The sequence below is a fragment of the Prionailurus bengalensis genome, chromosome B1 (assembly GCF_016509475.1).
Source record: "Prionailurus bengalensis isolate Pbe53 chromosome B1, Fcat_Pben_1.1_paternal_pri, whole genome shotgun sequence".
In the NCBI taxonomy this organism is placed as follows: domain Eukaryota; kingdom Metazoa; phylum Chordata; class Mammalia; order Carnivora; family Felidae; genus Prionailurus; species Prionailurus bengalensis.
Genome location: NC_057344.1, coordinates 132277959 through 132302970, shown reverse-complemented (window position 1 = coordinate 132302970; position 25012 = coordinate 132277959). Strand labels below are relative to the sequence as shown.

At 39.3% G+C, this 25012-nt stretch overlaps 1 protein-coding gene across 1 annotated transcript in view; it reads right to left on the bottom strand.

Moving 5' to 3' along the window:
* Positions 1 to 7498: 7498 nt before the first annotated feature.
* The window catches only part of GPRIN3 (GPRIN family member 3), a 59984-nt gene continuing 42470 nt past the window's right edge, over positions 7499 to 25012 (bottom strand). The window contains exon 2 of the mRNA XM_043572191.1: positions 7499 to 11216. Within this exon, the coding sequence (XP_043428126.1) occupies positions 8778 to 11102 (2325 nt within the window). The 5' untranslated portion in view covers positions 11103 to 11216 and the 3' untranslated portion in view covers positions 7499 to 8777. The remainder of the gene's footprint in view (positions 11217 to 25012) is intronic.

Here is a 25012-nt window from a genome sequence, read left to right as displayed (position 1 = left end):
TCTATCCTTATTTAAATCCTAATATTCCATCTTTTTTTTCTAGGAAATAAAATTTTATTGGTAGGTCAATTTCTGGAGGATGGGGACTTTCTTGAATAAACAATTTTATGACTTTCATATATAGACATCATGAAAAGATATAAATTTAGATTCTAATATTGATACATTCATAAATGGAATTTCACTTTGAGTACTACTGTTTTTTTCAGAGATTTAACATTACACTACACTTTTGGTCTTTCTCAGCTGAGTATTAACACACACAAATGATTTTCACATTGACAGCTATAATTTTTCTGGGTGGCATTTAAATTAATATACATCGTCCAAAATAATTACATGAATTTATCTTTTAAGCAACAGTAAATATTGACAAACATCAAGATTTCACATATTCTGCTCTTATAAACAAGTATGGTTTTAGTAGTTTAAAAATACAGCCAGCTATAGTTACAGTGTTCTTATGATTGGTTAGCCTTTTATTTTTATCTAAGATACAAAGATGGCACATTAATTCTCCAAAACATAAATACATATTAAATATTATTAACTTTCTACTGAGAAATGGTTATATTTGCACTTTGCCACATGGAATTCTCTATTAATGGAAACTCTTATATGTCCATTTATATCTTCAACCTAATACCCAGGCAACATAATTTTTAGTGTCAAGGAATCAGGGTCAAATTACATTAGATTTCAGGAACCAGATCAGACTTTTTGATCTCTAATAGAGTATTTCCTTTTAGGAAAAATGAGAGAAACTCAAACATCAGTTCACTGATTAGAATTGTGATAAGTTGACAAGTGTTGTCCGGTGTTGACATTTGCTGGCTAATGTCTCTCATCTTGTTATCTAGTCCACACAGTATTACCTGTTATCAGTAATAGGAATTTACTTGAGTCCACTTGACGGAACTCCCAAATGCTCATATTCTATTATCCTGCCAACATCATCTGTAATTTAAAAAAAAAAAAACTTTTACTCTTTGACTTCTCTTTGGTTTGCTAAACATCATTTTGCTTATCTCAAAAGAATGCGTACATTTTCCTCTTCAAGGGATCATATACTGTTTTGAAACCTATGGATAGATCTCTAAAAAAAAGTAGGGCTTTTATCAGCCTGTGCAAATAAACACACGAATAAATGTACAAATGGAGCCTACAAAACATAATTGATTTTCCCCAGTGTTTGTCATTTCCAGATGTAAAATTAGGTGCTTAAAGAACAGCATTAAACCTTTGAAGGTGCTCAGGTACCAGTCTATGACAATAACTAGATTTTCATAGTGAGGCAGGGCTTTCCTAAGCACCAAATCTGCTACCTGGGAGTATAACACCATTTAACGGGGAGCATTTGATCCATTGTTAATGTATAGAAAACAGAACAGTCATGGTAAGATGCAGTTTTCAATTGTTTTAATTTGATTTATTTAAATATTAACAGTATGAATGAAATGCATTTATGTGTGTATATATATGTGGGTAAGCTATTTACAGTTATGCCATGTATACATTTTTATGTGTAGAAAATGAAAATACTCATTGATTAGCCCTTTTGAGGCTTTTGAACAACTGTTTCGTTTTCCTGCTTTCGTACAACTCTTTGAGGATTTAGGTTAATTCATACAAGGTATGTACACAATCACACCCATAGCATGTACATCCTAGTCACACACTTACCACGGAGAGGATGTGTGAGGAATGTAAATCATGCCGGTGGTCAAAGAACTGACCTTACCTGTGACTAATGGCATGGTTAATTAACCTGGCAGATTTAGTAACATGCCAGTGTATTGCCAATGTATTCAGCCTTTGTGATAATTATGTTACCTACTCTCAGAAATGATAAAACACACACACACACACACACACACACACACCAGCCCTTTCTGACCTTCAGAAATGAAAGGACAAATTCTGTTACTGAATACACATGTACACTTCTGTTGGCTTTATTCATTTTCATACATGTGCCTACCCGATGACAGAACTTGGTTTTGAAATGGGACACGGCATGGTTTTTTTTTTCCTACACATAGAAAGAGAAAACCAACCACTCACAGACTATACACACTTACAAAATGTATTGACATACCACAACCGGCTACAGTATTATGCACAACATATTGTTCACATGTTAGTACAGCAGAGATAAATACATTGAGGAATTTAGGAATGATTAGTATATTTCTTTCTTGAGTTTTCAGGTCAGGCCCTGTTGACCTTTCTCAGCCTCAGGAAAGCTATGTCCAGATGTCCTTAAAATAAAAATTAGTCTCTCCTCTCCTCTAGGGATTGAGGAGCATGACTGTAATACTGCACTCTTCTGATTTACCAACATCAGTTTAAGATGTGATGGAAAACATTATGAAAAATAATTTACTCAAAGATGTGGCCTAAAAGAAGCGTTACGGAATCTCAGCTAAAATCATTAAGAGATCTTGATAAACGTGAGTAAGCTCCTTCTACCCATTCAACACAGTTTGCTTTGTACAGTCTTCACGTGATATTAAAGCAATGATATAAAACAGAAAAATCATTTATCCACTTAGAAGTTTTGCTAAAAAACAGGCAATCTAATTTTTTAAAGTAACAAAGAGTAATGCTAGTAGTAATGTTAAAAAGCAAGCCATAATTTTCACCCTGCAAATCAGTGGATGACATCCCCGCATCATAAGAGATCAAGAAAGAAGTTAGCATTTCTCTCCCACTTATTTCTCCTTAACACATGTAAATCACTAGGTTATTTCTCATCATAATTCTCACCATGCTGGTTGATGATTTGTATCATTTTATGAAATGTAAAATAGTGACTTATTTTTTTGCAGCCAATTGATTTTGAGCTTGAACTGAAAAAAGGGCTAGTATTTAGAAACGCCCATCTGGAATATCATTTTCTGTAAGGCATTATTTGAGGCCCTTTTTGATATGAGTACTCATGTTTTAGTTATTTTACATTTGGGAACACATTTTTTTCATAGCTAAGGCTGGTAATCCTCTAGGCAGAATTAACTGAATTGCTTGGCTACGTGCAAGTGTCCAGGAAGAGTAATTACTATATATTTAACCCCTCTGTTTCAACAAAGTTTCTGGTTGGATCTATCTTGAATTTTAAGCTAGCAAGACTTTTTGACTCCTTTTTCGTCTTGGCTAGCATTAAGACAGAGATGTTACCTTATCTCTACTAATGTCCACCGGCGCTGTATCTCTTTATAGAGCTCCTAACACGTTTTTCTAGCAAGAAAGCAGAAATTATGCCTTTGCTTGTTTTATCCTGTGGGTTATAGTCAGTCTTCACGGAGCAAACCATATTACATAATGGTGTGCTCGTATAGATGCGCTTGCTGGTATAACTGCCTCTTTTTGGCACATTATTGCTTGGCTTTAATTTCATTTTCAACAGTCTTTATTCTCATGATGAGTATCTGAGATTTCTGGGTCTTAAAAAAATAACAAACTTGTGAATAACATCTTGTTGCACCATTCTGGCCTCCATAGTCATTTCACCAAGGCCCATGGTTATTTAAATGTTCTTTATAATTATCTTCACCTTGACTTAACTAATAGTCAACAGTAATTTTTCAGGATTTTTTTGTTGTTTCTATCTACACATATATACAGATGTATCGGATTTACTTTGAGAGGTTATTTGGTTGTGGCAAGTGAGTAGTTTAGCTGGTGAGTGTTCACAGTTAAGAGTAGCTGTAATGACCTCTGGCAGATGTCACTGATTACTTGTGAGACAGAATTTTTCCACCTCAATCCATCTTCATTTATGTCCTTGGTCATCGCAAATAAAGTTTATCTTATTTCTGCAGCCAAGGAGAATTTTTTTTCCCAAGAGCAGGATAAATTTCATGGAAATGTTTCAGTATTTACAAGACTATTTTTTCCCCCTTTGCAAAAATGTCTAAAATTTTGTAGACATCCTTAAGCCTGTGTGTCTGCAAAGATGACATTTATAATTACTCATCCAGTTGCAGAATTCCATTAAGAAGGCTATAGTTACAAGAATGGACAGGAGATTTAGCGTATCACCTGTTATCTGCCAGGTGGCAGCAGCTGACCCACATTTGGAGAGATTCAACCAAAAGGGCCACACACAGCATCAAAGAACGTTGCTCACAGAAAACAAAATGCTCGAATATCAATATAAAATAGCAAACACTGAAGCAGACCTGGACAAGACTTCTGATTCACTGTGTAGACAAAACAGGGGTGGGGACAAGATGGTCAGCTCAATTATCCAAGATACTGCTGAGTTCACTGTATTATCATCACAAAGGGAAATTCACAGGCTTCATTTCTCAAATACCGTTTAGGACAAAGCAGGAGAGAGTAAACAGTATCATCTCCATGGCAGCATCGTAGCCGATTAGTAAATCAGACAGGAAGAGGCCCACACAAGGCTACAAGTGCCCAAGTGTCAGTAAAAACACATATACATATATGCAAACCTTATCCTAATGTATTGTTTTTCTTTATACTGATTCTTAAAAAGTAGACAAGAGATGTGGTGAATTATCTGGTACTAGAAATGGACCAGTTTTTTAACACTTGCACAATATGTAGGAGGAATAGAAGATAATTTCTCACATTTTGGCAGCAAAACAGTAACAGTGGATACAGCAAAGGCCAAACAATTTACATTAACAGCATACTCATATATATCCTCTGTAAACAAAGTGTAAAGTCACAGGATATTATATTCTTCATGTGGTATATACAGGTATTCTCAGAATGATGGGAACTCCTAGAAATGAGAGAAATAACATTAGAATAAGCTAGGAACGATAAAACCTCAGTACTCTCAGGATCCAACCAAAAGTCATTTCCTTCTTCTGTTTTCTACTTGAAAATGACAAGCTCCTATTAGAGATTTGGTCCCCAAATTCAGCCTCTAGGGTATATGTTACACATGCATATTCACTACAGTTTGTTTAAATTTTGAGATGTAAGCTATAACGTGAAGAATACTGGTATCCAAATTACCAATTATCAGACAATTCTGAAGATTAAGAAGTCATCAAAAATCAAATTATACCGACATAGCTGAACTTGTCAAGGTAGGAAAACACACTAATATATTTTATAAATATTTCATTTTGGACGCAAACAAAAAGGATTCTCCGACCTAACAAAATGTTCAACTTATGCCATTGGTCCAAAACATGAACATAGAGCAGTTGGTCTGTGGCACCAAAGCCAGTAATCCAGAAGGACATAATTAGAAAAGCACTAAAGATAAACATATGACAGCTCAAGCGGTACCACTTTTCTTGTGGTCATTAAAATAGAAAAATCGACATTTAAATTAAAAATTCTAGTATTCGCTGGGTAAGCCATAAAGCCTCTTAACATTGTAAATATTTCATTATCTTCCAGACACTGTGTTCTAATTCATCTCTCTTATACTACTTGCTTAAGAAATATTTTATATTCCCTCCATATATCTCAATGATTAAAAAACATTTTTTTTAAATTTTCTTTTTAACGTTTTATTTATTTTTGAGACAGAGAGAGACAGAGCATGAACGGGGGAGGGTCAGAGAGAGGGAGACACAGAATCTGAAACAGGCTCCCGGCTCTGAGCTGTCAGCACAGAGCCCGACGCGGGGCTTGAACTCACGGACCTCGAGATCATGACCTGAGCCGAAGTCGGACGCTTAACTGACTGAGCCACCCAGGCGCCCCTGATTAAAGAACATTTAAAAGGAACAGAACATCTAAAAGAAATTAAGGCCCAAAACAATTTTCAACCTGCTTTGTCATGCAGCCAGGCTATGAAATGGCCCAACAAATTCAAAGAATCTGCTATGAAAGCTGTTTCCCACTTGCATTTTGTTGAATCAACCTAAGGAGTCACGAATGATGTGCTGCATGTCAATGTTGTGTCACAGATCGAAGTGAGGGAAAATTTTCAGGTTAAGGTTTTATGGTGTGAGTACTTGGAGTGTCATAAAGCAAAAGCATGGCTTGTCTTCAGGAGGGTTCATTATTTACCCACTCGGTGGTCTTTTCATTACTGTTTTGAAAAGCTGTTCCTTCTTTAAGATTCAATACACAACTAAATGAGAAAAGTTTTATACTATTTTGTGACAAGCTCTAGAGTGTGGCAGAAGTAAAGTGAAAAGTAAAAAAAAAAAAATAAAGATTAAGAAGGAAAGGCTAGTTCCAGTACCAAAGAAAACCAAAGTTACTAACTCAGATCTTAAGTTTTACTATGAGAGGCACACCGCGATGCTACATTTAGTTTTAAGTAACTTAATGTGATTTTCTTTTAATTTAATGTGCGACAAAGGTCTACAACTCTCTTAGGCCTCTGCCTCATTTTTAACTTGAGCTATTTACAATTTATAAGCTTACATTTATAATTTATAAATGTATAATTATACATTTCTAATTTCAGTATTTCTAATTCACGTGGTTACTCTAACCTCATAAGAATAAATATTACTACCAGATGCGAAATTCTTCCTTTCCCCCTATTTTAATGCAGGAACAGCCTGTTCTGGCCCCTACACAGCAGAGGATTACCTGGGGCCCACCCATCTGGAGCGGGCGCTGCTGACAGCTGCTGCTGTGTACACAGGGTGTTCTCTGTGTGTACACAGCACGTATGCCAACGTGTGAGGGAGACAGGCAGTGAGGAAGGGGTAGGAGGGACACGACACCCTGGCAAAATCATCTCCAACAGAAGCCACACGAACACTGCTACAAACGGGTATTCGAGGCCAAAGAGAGAGTTTTAGACTACATCTCTGATCCTTAACAGTAATTTGATTGATAATCTGATGGCAATTTCTACTGTAGGTAGTATTCTTAATAGGGGCCAGTTGGTAAGAAATGGGAAAATGTGCCTAATTAAAAAATTCAAAGGGTGGCTCCAAATGTAACCACTGTGATTTTACCATTCTTAGGCTCTAAGAGTACTGGGGCTGCAGTCCATTTATGCAGTTGTCATCTACAGTCCTATTGCTTTCAAAGAAACCAGGGGCTATTTACTAATTTGGGTTGTGCTCCGTTTAGCATGTGGTGTTAAAGCTCAGGCACAAAAGATTTTTCCCTATATGCTCAGAATCTGCAAAAGAGAATTAACAAAAATAGAAGCCAAAACAGAGGTTTTGAGTTTGCTGCACAAACACCATTTATGCATCATCAGAGAGAGAGAATACATGGATAGAGGCTCTTTTCTGGCTCATCGAGAGGAATGAGCTCAGAGAAGGCAACCAGGGAGCACCCCTTCCACGTTTAACAATCTGACTTTCTAAATGCAAGGTGGAGACGAGCAATCTCTCTACATGAATCTAGGAGGGGAAACTTTTCCAGGGCCCTGCCTCATCTCCCTTTTCCACACCCCTCCAACTCTCAAGCCACTACTGGTCATCCCAGCCCAGTGCCCTGCAAGACACTCATGGGTACAAATGAAAACCTCCTCTTCTGGAGGCAGGTGAGCACCGAGCTCAAACAGGTGCCTATGGTTTCAAAATCTATAGCCCACTGGAAGCTCAAACCAGGTTTTAGTAAGGGCCTCTTTTTTTTTTTTTTTTTTTTTTTTTTTTTTACTGGGTTTGAAGAATGAGACACAATGGTATTTCTGTTAAAATCAGTAAGTTGACAGAGGCTACCTTTTTACTACAGATGAGAAATTTAAGCAACTAGATGATATTAGTCTACCTACAAAAACATGAGGAAGTTTGTGTTCTATTTGGTGTTCACTACATTTTCTATTAGAAGCTACTGCACAAGCAAGTCAAAAGGAAAACACAAACTGCATCCTGTTTATAGGAGTTGAAATTAGACCCATTGCTTTTGTTACTTCCTTTTTTTGACACAGAAAAGGTTTCAACACCTTTCAGGTGTTAAGGTTTCAAACCTTAACACACTCAGCAGAATGTTTTTGGAGAACACCTGTACTACATAAACTTTAGTATACTTAATAACTTGATGACTCTTTCCAAGAATTCAGTTGCATGTACTTCCTCTAAAGAAATAGGAATTTCATCTCGTCAGAATCAGAGATGCCCCTTGCCTTCAGTGCAGGAAAATCTGTAGATATAAATTCAAGTTTTATGTGGGCAGTATTCATATTCAAAAGCTCAGCTAATTTTCCTAACATAACTTTCTTACATTTATTGACGATATAACAAGGTTTACCAAAACAGTTATCTGCAGATGTTGACAAATATTAATTCATTTGGTATTGTATGCATTTAAATGCTTTTCCTTAATATCATCTGGCTGAAGAGCAAGTCGAATTTATTTCACAGTTTTACATTATAGTTCTTATCGTCTACTTAAATTCTGTGTGGTAATAGCATTCTTATTGCAATATGACTAGAAAGTATAACAGTATTTTTGCTAGTTTTAATATTAAGCAGGGATTTTAGTGGAAACACCACAGTGTGATATGTTGAGGCAGTAATACAAAGTGACACGTATTTAATGATAGTGCTAGTTCTATAAGTAACATCATATTAAAAAATCCAGTGAATGTTATTTCCTCTTAATTAGGGTCATTAACCTTCAGTGGAGCTTTCTTCTTTTCTTTTGTTCTTTCAAATTGAAATGATATTTTTATTTATGGAGCCCCAATCAAAGGACCCAAAAATTCTTAATAGCAACTTCCAATAGTTAATTCTTGCTTGTCTTCCTGGTCTCTCCAAAAAAAACCAAAAACCAAAAACCAAAAACCAAAACTAAGTAAGCTTTGACAAATAGAGACACTTAGGAATACCATAAATATACACAAGGGTTCCCATACACATTCTCTTTCAGTCTAGCACAGAAGAAGGGGCAGGACGAACACAGCAGTTGGGGCGTCGAAAGTTCTGCAGCATGGACTGTAAAACACTGTGCTGCCTTCCTTTGAGCTTTTTATTTGAAGAAGTATCTGAGGAAATGGATCTCCGGGTCTGGCTGTTTTGAGCTTTGATTAATTTCTCATGTTCCCTGATTTGTCTTTGTAGATGGTTCTGGATTGCGATACCCAGGGACTCTGGGTCCAGGGAGGCACCATACACTTCCCAGGTCATGCCCTGCTCATCCCACACGACGTCCCTGACACGCTTGGACTGTTTCAACTGCAGTTTGGAGTCGGCGCCCAGCTGCTTTTTCTTCTCTCCTGGGGTGAGTCCCACCTGGGCGGCAGCCGCGGTCACATTTAACTTTTGCTCCTTGAGGAACTCGCTGACTCGGCTGGCCCGCCGTGGGCTGGCTTTGACCAGGCGAGAAGGGGTCCTCTTGCCAGAACCTGGACTGGAGTCACCCATGGAATCGGATGGGAGACTCAGGCTGGTGGCTGTCTTGGTCTGTCTATTTTCCTCCAGGGTACCCTCCTGGTTCTTCCTCACTGGGGAGGGCGTAGGACTAGCAGCTGACCCAGTGCCTCCACTTTCTTGAGATTTAGGATTGAGCAGCAGGGTTTTGGCCTCTGCCCTGGACCTGGCATCAAGGATATCGGTGCCTCTACATTCTTGTTTTACTATCTGAGGAGATGCCGGCTGCTTCTCTCTTGCATCTCCTTTGTCAGTGGGATCCAGGCTCCCGAGCTGGTCGGCTTTGTTGGCAGGACTACAAGAGTCAGAGAGTTGGCAGTCTGGGTTTGTTTCGTGACCATCTGTGGTTTTCACTGCAAACTCAGATGGCTTGGTTTCAACTTTCCTCAATTCATGATTTGTTTCGGTTTGACTTCCCGCGCTGAAAGAAATCTGGTCAGTGGGGCTGGCTTTCAGGGACCTGGAATTCACACCTGAAAGCTGTTTAGAGGTGGGCTCTTCCCTTGCTGGGGTCATTCCCGCAGACCCTGTATCTTCCTTACACAGATCCTGAGTATTACCGGATGCCACGGTGATGGATGAGATCTTAAGGACCTCACTCGGTAAGCTCACCAATTTGCATTCCCCTTGGAGAGCTGTGGAAACAGCGGCAGCTGCCTGGATGTGCACTTCTGGCATGATGCTGGGGCACGGACCTGACCCTTGGGGGGAGTGGATGTTGTCAGATAGCTCCAGCGTGTGGCTCCCACTGCCGCTGCCATTGCAAATGACACGCAGCTGCTCTTGTTCCAAACGCTCAGGAATTGGGGTTTCCTTTAAGAATGCAGCGAGGATGCTGGGGCTGGTGGAGACCGATCTGCTCTCCACACTTGCCACTGCCTGCACCCCAGCATCTTGCCGAGCCCTGTCGGGAGCTTCCGTGACCTCACTTGCAGCTTCGTTGGTCATTGTACTTGCTTCTTTGAACCTTGACACCTGATCTGGAGGACGTGTGGAGACTTTGCTAGTGAGGTGGGGTGGTTGAGGTGTCACAGTAGTCACGGACTGGCTGTCTGAGGTGGTGGCTGAAGGCTGTTTGTTCCCTGAACATCCTTCTTTTGCGGGAGAGTCAGAGGACCTTGTCTGGGAGTCGCATATGGCTCCTGGCCTTGCCCCTTTGGGTTGGCCTACAGGAGACGAGGGGTGACTGAACACCTTGGCTGCTGTATTTGCAGTCTGCAGCATTCCCTGGATTGTTTTCTGAGAAGAAAAATCACAGGGCACTTGGTCTTTGCTGTTGCTCTGGGTGCTTCCCACAGGGCAATGTGACTTTTCAGGTTTTTCAAGAATCTCCCCATCCGAGGTTCTCTGTGTTTTCAGCAGAGTATCTTCAGGTCCTGATAAGGGGCTGGCATTGAGCTGGTCACTTGAGGTCGCCTGGTGGGTGTGTTGGTTGGCTGGCATTGTAAATGCTTCATCTATGAGATCCTTTCCTGCTGCAGAACATGGGGCTGGTGCTGTGGGCTCACTGCTTCCTGGCAGCTGGGTATTGTCAGAACTGCATGGAGGAGACACTTTTTCCACCTCATTGAAGACACCAGGAGAAGACATGTCTGGCTGGGTGGTCTCATGCTCAAAGGCCTGCATCAGGACCTCAGCAGCTGCACTGGGGCTGAGGTCTGGCTCTGCAGGAGTGCTGGAAAGGCCATTGGTGTTCTCACACAAGACGGCTGGTGGAGACCGAGGGGAGGCAGGCTGCACTTCTCCTAGATCCTCTTCTTTTCCAGAAGCTGTGATCAAGGAAGTTTTAGCTGATCTCAAAGGGTCAGGTACAGTCCCCATGGAATTCTTCTTCAGGAAATCCTCAGAGCTCTCCCCGGAACAGTGTTCCACCTGGGAAGCAGTTTTAGCTCAGTGTAGGGACGGAGTCAGGGACGATTCCTCTGAAGGATCAATCTGTGAATCAAGGAAATAGTATGATTAACCCGGTACAGCATTTAGGGGTTGAAAATACAGCAAACTAATTTGTACAAGATCTTATAAGCACACTAAACCTTTTCCTTGTGTATTCGTTGCTATAAAACATAGATCTTGGGAAGAAAGACTTTGAAAAAAATATTTTAATTATACAAGTATTATTTGGTACATTAGTTTCTGCTTGCATCCCATTTCTGTCTGCAAATAGGTTTTTAATGTATTTACCTAAGCATTTGATAACTACCCAAAAGTCATTTGTGTAGTCTGATTTACCAGATATCTGAAAATCCTATAAAGCTACTGTAATCAAATCAGTAAGTATTGAAATAGGCCTAAACAGATACGTGAAATAGAATATCTAGAAATAGATCCACATATAAATGAAGATTTAATATATGACAAGAGAGGCATTTCAATTTAGTGGCAAAATGATGGATTATTTAATATAAGGAGCTGGCAAACTGTTTATGCATCTGGAAGAAAATAAAGCTAGATCTTTATCTTATACCAACTCCAAAAATAAATCCTAGATGGATTTAGATAGATTAAAGGTTAAAATGTAAAATAAGTAATTAAATAAATAAAATCGTGTAAGAAAATCTAGGAACCATAAATATAATCTAGGGGCAGAGAGGGTAGGCTTCTCTTGGCAAGGGAGAAAACACACAAACTAAGAAAAACATAAGGGATTGAATAAAACCCAAAAGTTTCGTATGGCAAAAGATACCATAAACAAATACAACAGATTTGAAACACAAATGTTTAAAATCCTAGAGGACAGGCAAAAATATCTATCATATAGCAGAAGCTCTTAAAAATTTTCAGGGACAGAAAATAGGTCTTTGGAAAAATGGACGCAGAACATGAAAATGCAGCCTGCAACATAGGAAACATGACCGTCAACAAGCTTTTGGAAAAATGATCAAATTCATCTGTAGTCAAAGAAAATGCAAATAAAGTAACAAGGAGATTTTAGTTTACAATACTTCTACCTGCAAAAACTTTTTTTAAAAAGAGCTGTAACATTATGGCCTGGGGAGACCTAGCGAAAGGAAGTATTTTTATTAATTGTAGGTGCATATTGTGTATTGTTACAGCTTTCTTAGGGAAGCAGTTTAGTTTTTAAAGCTAAAAATACACATGTCCTCGACTCTGTGATCCTAACTCTATCAACAGATGTAAAATACCAGCATATATAGATAGGGATACAAGTACTATTTGTAGGGGCAGAAAAACTGGATGCAAACTGATTTCCATGAAAAGGGAGAGTAGTAGAATAGATCAAGACATATCTCTACTGTAGAGCATAATGCAACCATCAAAACAAACAGTTAATTGGGCTGTAACTTTTCACTTGGGAGGGATTTCTCCAAGGTACGGCTGAGTGAGAAAAGCAAGGTAGAGAAAAGAATATATACATTTTCCTTTTTGTGAAACAGTGACCTAAAATACACAGTGACCTAAACACACAATGACCTAAAACAGACTGTGTATGTGTACAGACATGTTTGTCTATGATTATATAAATTCTAAAAATATTTAGACTGAGACATATTAGGTCTTAAATGGAGGGAATGTGAGGAGTAGAAGACAGTAAAAGAGAGATGGAGGTACTGAACGGTGGGAAAAAACTTAATTTTTTAAATCTGAATTTTATTTACTTATATATATATTTTTTCAACGTTTTTTTAAAATTTATTTTGGGACAGAGAGAGACAGAGCATGAACGGGGGAGGGGCAGAGAGAGAGGGAGACACAGAATCGGAAATAGGCTCCAGGCTCCGAGCCATCAGCCCAGAGCCTGATGCGGGGCTCGAACTCACGGACCACGAGATCATGACCTGGCTGAAGTCGGACGCTTAACCGACTGCGCCACCCAGGCGCCCCTACTTATATCTTTGAGAGAGAGAGAGAGAGAGTGAGCAAGCATGGGAGGGAGGGGCAAAGGGAGAGCAAGAGAATCTTAAGCAGGCTCCATGCTCAGTGTGGAGTCCGACACAGGGCTCTACCCCATGACCCCTAGGATCATGACCTGAGCCGAAATCAAGAGATGGATGTTCAACAGACTGAGCCACCCAGGCGCCCCTTCCCATCCTTGGTCTTGACTGTTTTCTGCTAAAACCCTTTGTCCAGGTGTATATTCCATTTCTTCCTTATTGGAGTTTTCTGTCGCAGTCACTTACTGGGCACCAAGCCTGTCTTCCCCTCTGCCCCTTTCTCATCTGCCTTTATTATGCCTTTCCTCCCACTCTCTGCCCTCCTCATCCTCAAAAAGCCTACCCATTCTTCAAGGCTCCACTTAAATCTCATTTCCTTTCTGAAGGCCTCTAAAGCTTTCAAGTCATAAAGTCTTTCTCTCTTTTAAAAATCGTACAGCTGTGGTCATCTGGGTCCTTCGCATGTGCTGTTTTTGTACCTTTGTTACTCGTGTAAATGTCTTATTTCTCCAAAAGTACTTCAAGTTCCAGGAGGGAAGGGGACAAGCTTATTGATTCTTTTCTGTTCACTCCACAGGAGACAGTGCAAAGTCTTGTGCATAAAAAGGTGTTAATTGATCCCAACTTCCCTCCCAAATGGCTATTATTAAAGCCTTGCCAAACTTCAAAATAATAGGAGATGTTAACCCATGACATGGAATATTAATCAAAACACACAATTTAAAAGAGTGCTATTTTTAAAAGTAAAAAAAAAAAAGGTTGTATCTTATTTATGAAACTTTATCTGTAATTCAGTGTTAGGCAATTAAAAACAAGTACATTGGACACCTGCTACAAAAGCGGGAAGGTTTCATAAAGCCAGGAGTATAGAACATCTCCTGTGTTATATAGCTGGAGCCAAGAAACCTTGTTTGCAAAGAGGACTGTGAAATACAAGCAGCTCAAAGTTCAGCAACTGAAGCTGAAAGACTTAGAAAAAGACATTTCATAAAGCTCTCAGAATTCGCTGTGTTTACTTCCATTTTCCACAGATACCTAGTTGATTATACTAGTTTAACTTTAAAAGGTGTTTCCTTTTGTTTACTTTGTTAATAGAGGCAAAATCCATCAATTCAAGAATCAAGAAGAAAGGGGCCCCTGGGAGGCTCAGCAGGTTGAGCCCGATTCTTGATTTTGCCTTAGGTCATGGTCTCCAGGTTCCTCAGACTGAGCCCCGAGTAGGACTCTGTGCTGACAGTGTGGAGTCTGCTTGGGATTCTCTCTCCCTCTTATTTGTGTTTTTTTCCCCTCTCTCTCAAAATAAATACACTTTAAAAAAAAAGAATCAAGAAAAAACAGATTCTTGGCTCATACTTGTGATCTGAAACTCTTGATTCATGGATAGATAGGAAATCAAGACTTTTCTCAATCATATCTGCTAAAGTAATTGTTACAGCATCTCCATGTGTCCAGGAATATTTTCCCCTCCCCTCTCCAACTAGAAGCAGAAATCTATAGTCTCCAATAGGTTAGACAGATAGGGTATTTTAAAAGTGTAATTACTTGGTGGTTGAGAGTGGGGAGTGTATGTCTTTAAAATCAAGCTGAGTCCATTATGATAAGATTTAATAACCTCTACAAATCAAATTGCTAACAGGTAGTCCACAGACTGAATGAATCCCTGAAGGTGTGTGTGTGTGTGTGTGTGTGTGTGTGTGTGCGTGTGCATGCATATGTGTGTGCGTGTGTGTGAGAGAGAGAGAGAGAACTGCATGGTTTCCCCTTCTCTTCTCTCCCTTTCTTCCCCCTCCTCTCTTTCCTCCTTCCCCCTTCCTTTTCCTTTCTTTTTTGTTTTATGAATTGAAGAGATCTTTCATAAAAAGCCAGATTTCCCTCTTTTTGTTAATTTTTAAAAACTCAGAAGGTATGCATTTCTAGGCAGCAACCACCAGGTAGTGATGATGAGGGCTGGCTACCTTGTTGAGCATGGACTTTCCACATGGCCCATTCCCCATGACCTTGCTTTCCTGGTTTGTTATTACTTACCTGGGCTTGTGTGGGCAGTCAAATTTGAGAACTTTGGTCTAAGAATACTGACAGAGTAGACTTCCCAACCTAATTTTTAGTCCTCTGAGAGCAGTTCAGCATTGTCTTTAAGAACATGGACCCTGGGCCAGAATTCCTAGATTATAGTATCAGTTCCACTAGCTAACTCTAACTCTGTGTGCTTGGGCAAGTTAACTTAACCGCTCAAGGAACCCATTTCATCTATAAATTGAGGATAATAATCATGGTACTGCCTCAGTGGGATGTTGTGAAGAGTAGATTTAACATTTAGAACAAACAACATGTTGGCATATATTAAACATCTTATGAGTACTAGCTTCTTTTGAAAACCTTGATATTAGGCTTTGATCTGTGTTAAAGAAAAAAAACTATTCTGACACTTGTGAAAATGGTAAGGAAGACTTTACTTAGGACTATTGGGATATGTGTCAAGACTACTGCATAAAGAGAGAACGATCAAGTTCAACTCCAAATACAATTGCAGTAATAAGTGGGGATTTTTAACTAAAGAGCAGTTAAGGGGGGGGCGTCAGTGGATAAAACATTACTAAGAGGAGAAATCAAAGGTACAGGGACTCTTGATGAATGCAGGCCAAGTGATCAGACATCAACTAGGGGATGGTGGGAGAGTGGGAAATTTAATCTGTTATTGAGGATATCAGATATTAAGGGTGGGAGGATTCTCTCTAAACTGCCTTAGCAGGATTCTTGCTAAAACTGGACTCTACAAGAACAGGCATGGAAGCCCAAGACCGAGGCCTAGTCAATAAGAGGGATCAGAGGAGCCTGACTAAGGTTGGTCAAAGAGAGAGTCTTTGTCATATGTACTGGTGAATATGGATTTTCTTATAATACTCTCTGCAGCAATATGAATTCTTTCTGAATTGGCCATAAATTGCACAGGAGCAAATGGTATCTCTGATTTTGTCTTTTAGTTTGATAGGAACTAGATTCTTAGTAGCAGGTGTCTTTGGTCCTTCTCCCCTTAAAATCATGAGCAAGGATTTAAGGCCTTATTGCAGCAATGCAGCAAGCCTGCAAGGTAAATATTATCCACCTTTTACAGGGAAGGAAACTGAGGTCCAGAGGTTAAGTAACCTACTCACAGCTGAATACCTATAATTCCTATTGAACTGAATTTTTATGGGTGCAAATGCCTGGGCTCTTTCTGTGAGCTTCCTTATTATCTGTAACTCTGGAAAGAAAATGCAAAGCAAGAGAAATCTATCTATCTATCTATCTATCTATCTATCTATCTATCTATCTAGAGGAGAGAGAGAGAGACTTCTTTTTGCAAGTGATCTGCAACCCAAGGGCAGCCTGCATGGCATTAACACAGACTACCATGACATTCATAACTGGTCACTTTATGAAAAGCCTGCCTTGCCGAAGGCTGACACTGCCACCATTCATCCTGAAAATAGTGGGTTCCACTACTATGCCACGCTGCCTATTTTCATAACAGACACCCACGCTTAATAAGACAAGCAGCAGGGAACCTCAGCCCTTTGTGATTTGCTCCAGAGCTGCTCTGGTGGGAAGAGCATTAGACAGAAAGAACAGAGAGAGGCTTGGCAGTCCTGGACCGGCAGGATGCTAGTACATTGCAGGTCATGGCGATAATCTTGTGCACAGCAATTACCTTTGCCTACTTCAGAACTGCCGCATTGCTAGAACAAGGACTTCAGGATGTCATCGCATCTCTTTTAGTGACATTCTAGGTAAGTGTTACAGGGACCTCAGTGATACCTCTGTCTGCAGATATCTGACAGCAGTTTTTAGCTTTCAGATGGATGATGCAAAGACCCTTGAAGAACAGTGAGGCAAGAGGTAAGAGACTATTAATCCTTAAGAAAAGGATAAAGAAAAAAAATGTCATCTGGCATCCTATTCAACCTGATTTTTTTTTGCTCCCTTTAATCGAGAAACTTTGCCCAGATATTTGCATTCTGAGCCCAGCAGATTGTGCCAGTGCACAGTTTTAAGGAGAGGTGATTCAATCCCAAGAAACACCCACAAGCTAGGAAAAGCAGTTCGTTCTTTCTTTAAAAATTCATACCTTCGCAGTAACAGCTGCCTCAAATGCACTTCAAAGATACTCGCTGAAAAATTGGTTCTTCCCTTCGAACTGCATCTAAAGCAAATCAGAATGGCTGAAGAGACAAAAAGGCTGTTTTGCTCAGTGCCACTGACAGTGCCCGGTAGACTTTTAACCCTAATGGTTACTTTAATAAAGGCACAGGAGAAACAAGCCGCATCCTTCTCCCCATTCAAGTCATTTGTTCCATGCTATTCTAGAAAAACAAATGCATGGTTTATTATCTCATTGATTTCCACTGTAAGTAGGGCCAGGTAAAAATCTCTTAAGAAGTAAAAAAGGGTTTTAAGAAGCATGAAACCCCAAGCAGATCCCCATCTTTTGTCAAACACAAAATGTGAACAGGCGGCTTCTAAATTCACCACAGATAGAATCACACGGCTCAGCGAGTGCTTACGTTTTTACTTTCTGTATTCCAGACACAGTTCTGCAGGTGAACTTAGTTAATCCTCAGAATAACTCCATAAGGATGAACCTACTATGAGTTCCACTTTGCAGATCTGGAAGCTGCGGCAAGACCACACAAGCAATCAAGGTTAAAGACCCAATTTAAATCCAGACCCTCTGAGTACAGAGTCCATGTTGTTAACCAGTTTTACACAGGGGAGAAATAGGGCACTTTTCATGGAGGCAAGCTCAATGACCTGCGCAGGAAGCCTCATCAGACAATATAGGAAACAATGGAAAACTCAAAAAAAACCCACAAAAAAACAACAAAAAAAAAAACCACATAGCCTTAAACCCCTCTCACTGATTCGGATGAACAGAGGTAAACTAGACTACACAAAAATTCCTGTTCTTCATAATGATTAATCTAATTTGGACATTTTAAGGGCCACAGACTTTTCTGGGAAGCTGATGAAAACTAGGGACCTTCTCTCTAGAACCACAAACTTGCACACACATGTGTTTGCAGATAACTTTAGGGGGTTCCTGCCTGGAAACCATTCCCAGACCATCCATTAGTATCTTTTTATCTAAGAAAAAAATTTTATGATAGGAAAAGATAGGATTCAGTAGGCAAAGAGGGAAAGGTTAAGACCTGAGGTCCCGGGGTGGGGCAAAACAGGTATTTGGGAACAAAGCCGGGAGCTTCTGACCACAGCAAATCCCCTTGGAGTAAGGTTCTTCTTAAGACCATAGCAGACACCACCTACTCCCCTTCAGGTTCCCCTCAGTAATTTGACAAAAGACCTAACTAAAAATTAGTAGACCATAAAAACAACTTCAGTATGGCCATAGACCACCCCTCATACAATGGCATCCAGCCAATGAGGAACGGACAACCCAGCTCCCAGAGTGATCCAGCCAATAAGGGTAGGACCTGAGAAGGAGCAAGGGGGAAAGGAAGGTGGGGGGTGATCAGAATTTTACAGAACAAAGTCCTTTGCCTATTGTGGGCATTCACTTTCTAATGTCCCCTCTCTATAAAGAGAGCTTTCATACTATTCTTACTTCTTACATTTTGATCTTCTACTCTGATAAACTTTTGTCTGCTGCTCATTTTATTTTGTGTCCACGTCTTTGTTCTTTGAAGTGCTAGACAACGAATCCGGGTATTGAGATAAAAACAACAAACAAGCCAACCCCTGCAACATCGCCACAAAATTAAATTTACCTGCCTCACATTGTTGTTATAGCATTTAAAGGAAATAAGCTAAATACTTAGCATAGTTTTGGGAAGATAACAGATAATCATGAATTATTATTATTAAAAAAAATTATTTTGGCATCATTTACCCGAGGAGGCATGCATTATGCGATATATTCCAAAATGACTCTGTCTTAAGTGGTCCAGCAGAAATGTTTACTTTTTATATTCTCCCCAACCCATCTAAAGACTATTATTTGAAGAGGAAACTTTTAGCTCATTCAAAAATTAGCACAAAAATGAGGTCTATTCTTTTTAGGTCATGGGTGACACATGAACTTTTTGGGTTCTTTCTCAGCAAAATCAAGACTCAGGTTTTAATGACCTTGAAAAATTAACCCCTCAAAAGCACCATTTTCCTACCTGTGGAGATAACTCATAGCTAAATATCAACGTTTCTATTTAAAAATGCTTAAAATAAGTTTTTTTTTTTTTAATTTGAACTCTTCTGGGGAAACATGAATAAAATAATTGTTTTGTTACTTCCTCCCTTGTCTAATCAAGCTGGCTCTTCTCATTTACTCTGTTTGCCTGATGGATATTCTGATCTGAATGTTTTCCTCTTCTTTCGCAACTCGGCTCTGAAGGATTTCAATTGCGAGCGTATTTTAATTGCAAAGAGAATGCAACAGGATCTCTGGGCTAACTAATGGTTAAACAACACCCTATTAGCAATAAAATAAGAGCTCTGCATTTGCATTTTAAAATCCTGGGTGAGATATGATCTAAGCTGCCCGCATCCCAATTTTCTCAGGATATATTTAGCGCCACTCAGCCTTACAAACAAGTATTCTTGTCCTTGCTCGGTTCCTCCCTGACCTTGCTGATAGCCGGCCGCCTTTTCCCCTGGCTGCCGCACTTCCCCTCACACGCCAAGTCGAGCTCATTAAAACCAGGCCTCCGATCCACCTGCTTTCCCTCCGGCAAAGGCGAGTGGGGGCCTAAACGGAGACCCTGGCTGCCCAGCTGCAGGCGGAAAGCTTTTAGTGATTTCTGCTTTTAGCTCACGTCAGACACGGGCCAGGAACCTCTCCTTGCACACTTGCTTCTTTAATCATTTTGAACGATGGGAACGTGCCTGGTGGCAGTACCTGTGGTGAAGGAAACAGGAAAAAAGCCGTACGTGGAGCCGGTCAGTTGGGGCTGTTCTGCTCCTAGAGAGCAGGGAAACCCCGGAGAAGGCAAATTAGGAAGTAGATAGATTCCTCAGGGCCTGGCATCTGGACCTTGTGCACAGTGCTGCCTTTCTGCTGAAGGAATCATACACATTCTTTGGGGGCGCCTGGGTGGCTCAGTCGCTTAAACGACCCCGGGACATCTGCTCAGGTCACGATCTCTAGCTTCCTAGGTTCAGCCCTGCATGGGCCTCTGTGCAGACAGCTCAGAGCCTGGAGCCTGCTTGGGATTCTGGGTTTCCCTCTCTCTCTGCCCCGCCCCCTGCTGGTAAGCGCAGGCGCAGGCACACACTTTCTCAAAAACAAAAAACAAAAAACAAACAAAAAAAACCACATAAAAAACAAAAAAGAAATAAACAATGGGTCACTCTCCTGCTTTACAGTCTGTAAAACACTGTTTCAGGTATCATGAGGTACTTAAAATTTTAATTTTGGCCTAAGGAGATTTTAATACATTTGAGGAGATAAGGACAATTCAGTCAGAAGTTAAAAATGAGCAAGATACTATATAATTAAGTGACTAATGCTGTGGTAATAAACCATACAGTGCTTCAAATCAGGGGAAAGGCCAATATTTTTTATTCAATTGACATTTCCTGGTAGTTTTTTTTTTTTTTTTGTAGGCTAGAAAATACTGCCTGTTAAGTCTAAAGAAAAAAAATGGACATTTAGAAATTAAGAGAAAGGTGAAGCAAGTAAGAGTAAAAAAGAATGGTCTTTGATTGAAAAGATAATAATCTCTTAAGTCAGACTGAGATAATTAGGAAGTACTGTTAAATTCATTCACTCATTTAATAAGCTGAGTGCCTTCTTTGTGACAGATATTCAGGATACAAATATAAATAAGATATAGTCATGGTTTTGAGGAGCTTAAGGTTCCTGAAAATCATTAATTTCAATACAATAGATGTAACAGAAACCAAAAATAAAAAACAAATGCATGATGGAAGCACATCATTTTATTTGGCATAGACCTTAGGTTAGAGAGAGTGAAGAATCCTAAGGTTTATAAGACGTATTTAATGTGATCGACAAGAAGTAGATCAGAGTTTCTTACCTTGGCACCACTGACTTTTTTAGACCAGGTAACTTTGTGGGGGAGGGAAAGGGGGGTGGACTGTCTTGTGCACTGTAAGATATTTCACAGCATCTCTGGCCTCTACCGACAAGATGTCAGCAACATCATCACCCTCCATTTGTGACAAACATGTCTCCAGACATTGCCAATGGCTCCTGGGAGGCAAACTGTTGCCAGGTGAGAACCACTGATCTAGGAGATGAGCATATTCACCTTTGATAGTAGGGAACATCTTTAGAATGAATACCTGTGAATTGATGGAAGAGACTTTGGACTTACTCCAGCTAGGTAGGAATTAATGATATAGTTTTCTGTTCTCCTGTTAGAGATAGTGCTCTTCATATTCTGCCTGTGAAAATGCAAATTGGTACAACGTCTATAGAGAACACTTTGCCAATACTTGTCAAAAATATAAGGTCACATACACCTTGACTCAGCAATTCCATGTTAGGCACTAACCTTATGAGTAAAATAAATAAATGTACTCATTGATATATGTGCAAGGTTATTCACAGCATGAAATAAAAGATTAGAAACAATCTAAACGTCCACTAGAAGGGAGAGGGTCAGTTATAAAACTTATGGTACTTTCATACAATGGTGTACTAAGCACCCATATTTAATAAGGAGAAAATCTTTATGTATTGATATGAAACAATCTCCAAAATATATTAAGTAAAACAACAATTAAACAACAAAAAGTCAGCAATAATTTATAAAGTCTTAAGATGCAAAGCAGTATGTTTAACATGCATTTGTATTAAGAGGGGAAAAGGCTTTTGCTTGTATATACAAACACTATCTCTGCAACAATAAATAAGAAATTACTATCAGAGGAGGGGAACTGGGTGTTTGGGGGATTGGATGGATGGAAGACTTTTCACTCTATAGCCTTTTTGTACTTTTTGAATTTTAAACTCTGTAAATGTATTAACTATTCACAAGTAATCAAGAAATTAAAAGCTGGTGCCCCTCAACTAGGCAAAACTGAACACTCACATGTGCTGAAGCTTTTCTATCAGTGATGATGGATTTATGCTGATTTATCCTTCTACACTCTTTCCATCTGCTCTTTGCTAAGCAAGAGGTTAGCCTGGCCATGAAATTAGATAAAGGAAACCATAATTTCCTTATCCATGTTGGTTATCTACAAGCTCCAAGCTAGGCAATGTAATCATTTTTCAAAGTCAGCAGCTGAAAAATGCTTTCTAAAGTGATGTCTGTTGGGCCACTGAAAAAAAAGTTTACTTAAGTTTCTTTTCCCAGACTCTCTGACTCCTGTTTATCAGCTGATTTCTTCCCCCCTCCCCTTTCCTATTCCTGGTAGCTCTACCAGCTGGTCCTCATATTATATACATCCCTCCAACAATAAATCCAAGGATGGCCAAAGCCAAATCTATGAAACTGGGTCAAACATCGATGAAAATGATTAATTAATTAATTTTGTCTATATGATGAGAATTAGCTAAATGTAAAGATATAAAATTTAGAATACATATTTTAATTGCCGATTATCAAAGCCGCCTCTTCAGGCTTTCCTGAATTAATCGTATTTCACAGCAGTGCATTATCACACTACCGTACCTGTTCTTGATTCATCGATTCCAAAAACTTACCCTCCACTTGCCGCTAATGTTATCTTCCTAAAACAAACATATAGGTATGACACTTCTCTGTGCCAAACAATTTAATGGTTCTCCATTACCTGTAAAATAAGATACACTCTCCTTAGCACAGTTTAAAAAATGTGCTTTATTATCTCATTCGTTTCCCTGTCAAGACTGGTGTCCTGTCTTCATTATCATTTGCTACACCTGTATGTCACTTTTCTTACAAGCCTCAAAGAAGGTTTATCTTCATTTTTACAGATGAGAAAACTGACACTCAGAAAAATGCAGGATGCCCAAGGTTCACGTTCAATAAGTGGAAGAGCTAGAATTCAAAACCAAGTGAGTCTGATTCCCAAATTCTACTGCCTCTCAGAGCACGAGAATGGGAGGTACAGATGAACTCATTATGTATGCAGATAAAAGACAGCTAGTGAGTACATCTGAAAAGCATTTTTGAAAGGTAATTCCTCCCTAAGACCGTCCCTGATAACATTAACCAAAAGCCACTGTGCAGTCTCTCATATCCTGCCCCAGCTTGTTTTTTGTTTTACCGACCTCAGGGCGCTTGGAACATTTTGCCTCATTCTTGATTCTCCAGGCAGAGGGCACAGCCCGGGCAAAGGCAGGAGCTTGTGGGGAAGAGTGAAGAGTTCAGCTTCACAGCTGGAGCTGAGTAGGAGGGGAGGTTAGAGAAGTAAGGTGATCACACAGGGCTTCTTGAGGTCTTTGTGCAGGAGTGAGGTCCCTCTAGACGAGGCTACTGTTAAATTGCAAGTCTTCTGACTTCTACTGTCTGTCACTTCAAATGTTCTATTATGCTTACTTGTTTTTCCATAGCACTAATCACCTTTTAGTGATTAAAAGGTGATCACCTTTTAGTGATTAAAATACTGCAACATTTACCCACTTATTATGAGTATTAGATATTGATTATCTTCCCCTGCTGGAATGCAGACTCTAAGAGGGCAGCTTTTATCTACTTTTACTCATTTATATACCCCAAGTGCCTAGTGAAACGAATGGCCTATAAAAAGCTCACAGCAAACATGTGTTGAATGAATGAATGTTGCCTTTTGCATTTTAGCCTACTTTCATCATACGCCATAGTTTCTATGATTTTCATTTAGTTTTTACTGCATTTGAAGATCGATTTTTCCTTGAGGACATACATATATAGCCAAGGTAACCATATATTCTGGATGTTTTGGGGAGGAGTATATTTTAAAGATACTGAGTTATATTTCCACCATAAATATTCCATACATGCCTCAATTTTCATTTAAGATGTGGTCCTAACAGAAAGGGACACACACACACACACACACACACACACACACACGTATATGTCTTTTGTTCTTTTTTCCTATTGGCTAATTTAGACAACAGATTCTATTCCTCCAAAGACATCTGCTATGTATGGAGATGGGCAACTTCTAATTCCATCCCTAGAAGGGGTTCATCTTATCTGGCAGCTTGTAAATAACTGATTGCAATGTCTCTTTTTGCTTAAAATACTTAGGAGAACTTGTAATATATAAATAAATTTATAGAAAAATACCAAGCATTAAACAAAATTGTTTCAGATATGTCTTTCCAACCTAGGAAATTCTTCTCTCTGCTCTTACTATCTTTTTTGGAACATTTAAAACATTTTAAAACTTTGTGATGAATTCATCAAGGTAATAGTGGCTAGGAACATACACTAAAATCCCAGATTACTATGATTTGGTACGAGTCTAAACATTAAAATGTTGTTTGATTTCCAATAACATTTCAGCTGATGTTTATTTACTATACTTTCATTGAACCAACCTTCCTTCCTTCCTTCTTTCCCTTTTTCTCTCCTCTTCTTCCCCCTCCCACCTTTTTTTAGTTGGTATAAGCCTAATATGATTTATTTGCCAATACTTTATAATAAATTGTAAAGCATGAACATAAATTGATACGCTGCTTTTCATTACTTATATTGTAACCATTTTATATACTTTGCAGCTAAAATTATAAGATATGAAAAGTTTTCAGAAGTTTCCTAGGTGAAGCTGACAAGTCCACAGAGTTGAGAACCACCATATTATATAAAACCATCTTCAGATAAATTAATAAAACACCATATTTGCTTATTTCTGTGGCAGAGATTAAAAATAATGGTCAACATTTGCAAGGGTGGGGTGAGAATGGCA